Source organism: Adiantum capillus-veneris, chromosome 25 (genome assembly GCF_014529385.1).
Source record: "Adiantum capillus-veneris isolate H3 chromosome 25, ASM1452938v2, whole genome shotgun sequence".
Classification (NCBI taxonomy): domain Eukaryota; kingdom Viridiplantae; phylum Streptophyta; class Polypodiopsida; order Polypodiales; family Pteridaceae; genus Adiantum; species Adiantum capillus-veneris.
In genome coordinates, this window is record NC_140955.1 from 9,345,792 (window position 1) to 9,348,985 (window position 3,194).

The 3,194-nt window shown below is 42.7% G+C and overlaps 1 protein-coding gene across 1 annotated transcript; it reads left to right on the top strand.

Moving 5' to 3' along the window:
* The first annotated feature begins 1,087 nt into the window (after window positions 1-1,087).
* LOC147424394 (uncharacterized) lies at window positions 1,088-2,680 on the top strand. Its single transcript, XM_086500814.1, has 2 exons — window positions 1,088-1,590; window positions 2,492-2,680. The coding sequence occupies exons 1-2, from the start codon at window positions 1,224-1,226 to the stop codon at window positions 2,509-2,511; spliced, it is 387 nt and encodes a 128-aa protein (XP_086356940.1). The 5' UTR covers window positions 1,088-1,223; the 3' UTR covers window positions 2,512-2,680.
* The last annotated feature ends 514 nt before the right edge of the window (window positions 2,681-3,194 follow it).

Sequence of the window (3,194 nt, forward strand, 5' to 3'; positions counted from 1 at the left end):
AGTAGTTATTGAACTATAAGCTCATGAAAGGATTTTTCAAAATAAGTGGATCAACTATGGTTTTGGAAATTTTTTCCAAAACCGCGAAAGGACACTTTTATGTCCTGCTAGGTTACCATTCTAGTGTTAATCAATCATCATTATTTGTATTGATGATATTGTTTCGTGTTGTAAAAAGTAGACCACACCTCATTCATCATCACATTCTTGACGGTCATTGAATTCTGAGTCAATTCACGAGATCGATTCAAGAGTGTTGATTACAAGTAATTACACTCTTTTTTTTCTAAACTATTACTTGCATCAAATGGCTATTCCAACACTGGACGATCAACATTAATCTGGCTCTAACACTAGAGACGCATAAAGCGACGAGGGAGGGGCACGTTCTTGACAGGATTATAATTAACATGGAGCACATCGTGCCAACGCCACATCATACGTTGTATGGGTTTTTTTTTAATGGACACAATATATTGCACAAGATTTGCATGCAAATGTATCACGTTATTGTTACATAAATTTCCTCTTAGAATCTTTCAAACCAAAGACTAGTAATCAAACGCACACTTGTTTAGTTTGGAGTTATCTATCATCTGGTATTTCACAAAATTCTTGCTATTTTTCATCAATAGGTGAAAACTATATGTGTAAGCATAGGTTCAAACAAGAGATAAGAATCAAAGAGGAAAAACCCTATCTATCGAGTGCGCACCCCATTAATTAATGGTTATGAGGATACACTTCTGAAGCTAAAGGAAATTAGCTTTTGATGTGTCAAAGCATATGGGGCGCTAGAAAACTTGAGGCTGAAAAGGCTCAAGGAAGTTGAAGCCTCACTCCCACCAATTCCAGAGGAGGATCGTAAGCGTCATATGGAGCTGCTAGCAGCCAATGGAAGGCAGCAATGAATTGTTGCCACTAGTTGAGATTGTGAGGGCTGTAGAGCGACCCATCAGATGATGACAGCACAAGCTAGTCACGGGTGTACAAAAAGTACTGGAATTGACAACTCTAAGGTATAAACCTTACTGCATGGCAAGCTTTATAAGAGCCTACGAGCTCACATGCAGCTCACCAACTCCCTCTCTCGCACACACACATCAGCACGCGTGCCCGGCCCCGCCCCCTTCCCTCTTCTTCTCTCTCTCTCTCTCTCTCTCTCTCTCTCTCACACACACACACACACACACACACACACATACACACACACACACACAGGTATGAAGGCCGCCGCCATCATGCAGGCTGCAATGTTGCTGATCTTCCTTGGCCTCTCCCTGATATGCGGCGCCGCCAGCGACTCCGCGGGCCCTGTCACTGGCATTGTAGGTGACGCCACATGCGACACCAGCGATGCCGCCTCAAAGGCGGTGATGACGGCCTGCCAGGCGTTCGTGGTGGGCATGGTGCCGCTGCCCATGTTGGGCCCCGCCGCCTCGGCCTGCTGCACCGCCCTGCACAGAGTGCCGCTGCCCTGCCTCTGCTCACGTTCCTCGCCCTCCGTGCGCCAGCTCCTCAACCCACAAGCCGTCACAAACGTGCTGCAAGCTTGCGGCCTGCAACTCCCCTCCGGCACCTCCTGCGGAGGTATAAACTGTGTGTGTGTGTGTGTGTTTGGGTTTTGGGGGGGGGGGGGGAGGAGTTATATTTCTCAGGAATGAATGCACATGTCTAAGCTTTCATATAAAACACTTATACAACTACAATTCAAGATGCATTACGAATTGTAGCTGGAAGCCCATAGTTAGAACTTTCTGAGTGGCTAATGTGTTTACTTCCACTCATCCGAGTCCTTATTTTTCCCAACAAAAATAGATCATTTAATCTAGCTTTCTTCCATAAAATCTTTGAACTTGGCTGTCACATGGTTTCTTTCGAAAACTCGAAGTTCTTTTTGACTTCCAGGTTTGCTTGAGATAGCAAAAGCGGACAATTTGAATGCAAACCAGAGTGGCTTGATTCTTGTAATCTTTCCTCTTAGAATTAAGTCATTCTTGGAAAAAAAGATCTTTCAAGTCTTCTGCACCCATTTGCATACTTCACTCAAAAGACATCTCATGGTCTAGTAGTCTTTGAAAAGACGAAGAGGGTCTTCAATAGTTGAGCTGAGATCCGTGCATATCCCTCTAGCCTTTATCTTCATCCTAGTTGGTATTGCCCCCAGAGTACCTTCCAAAGGAAGAACTTCATTATGCTAGGCCATGGAGGATCACATCGGCATTCTAAAACAAAGAAAGGAAAATGATCAACAAGATCAATACTCTTAAGTCAAGCATGGTACTCTTAAGGATTCAAAACCAAGCTCATATAATCAAGATTGCACCAAGCCCAATTTGGCAAAAGTTATGTCCCTTTTTGAAACTACTTCTGCCTACCTACAATAGATTCTTGGAGGATTGGTTACCACTTGAGTCAAACAAAGTAGTTCATTGTTTGTGCTTAATTCTCGACGCTTACTGTCTCATCTTTTGATGTTTGTCAATACCAGGTTTCAAAATCGGAAATTAAAAAGAGTCCTTGGAAGTTTCGATGCAAGACATGCTTTGGATCAAAATATGGGAACGGAAAGCTTCACTGGCATTCCTTCTTTAGTGACTTTTGACCTTCTAAAGCCTAGTCTACTTTACAATGTCATGCTTGTACATCTTCATACCCCCAAAATAAGCTCTCTCTCTCTCTCTCTCTCCACATCAAAGTGAAACTATACATGCACACAATGACTCCTCTTTTGTTTTAGTTGGTATTGTAGAGCATAGTTAATAGAAGAATTAGATAGGAAGGAGGAGAAATTTAAGCATGCTCGTATGGCTAAGGGTGAGCTACGGAAGGATGGGAAGCCAGAAGAGGATATGGTGCAGTTTTTTGGCTAAGCATGGTAGGTCACTTTTATTAATGAAGGTAATACTTTTGTGCTCGTCACATTCTGAGTCGACCCCTCCTTTTGGAGGCTTATCTTGTAATTTGGAAATGATTCAAGGCTACTTCCAATCTTTCTCCTTGCCCGAAGCCACATTCCCATGCTTTTGATTAGCTCTACATATAAAATTCTTCTGATCGGGCTCTGTATACGTTGTTTGGCCTTATCGCTTCATAGTACAAGTTTTCCCCTTTCTAGGAGCTTGGCATTGTCATTCACCAATTATTAATAAAGAATATTGGAATTTTTGTCTTAGAGCCCAAAATTTCTAACT

What these genes read in the sequence shown, in the direction of transcription:
- LOC147424394 (XM_086500814.1), top strand. Translation starts at nt 1,224, where the DNA reads ATGAAGGCCGCCGCCATCATGCAGGCTGCAATGTTGCTGATCTTCCTT. An exon ending in CTCCGGCACCTCCTGCGGAG is followed by an intron (nt 1,591 to 2,491) that starts GTATAAACTGTG and finishes TGTCAATACCAG; the next exon opens with GTTTCAAAATCGGAAATTAA.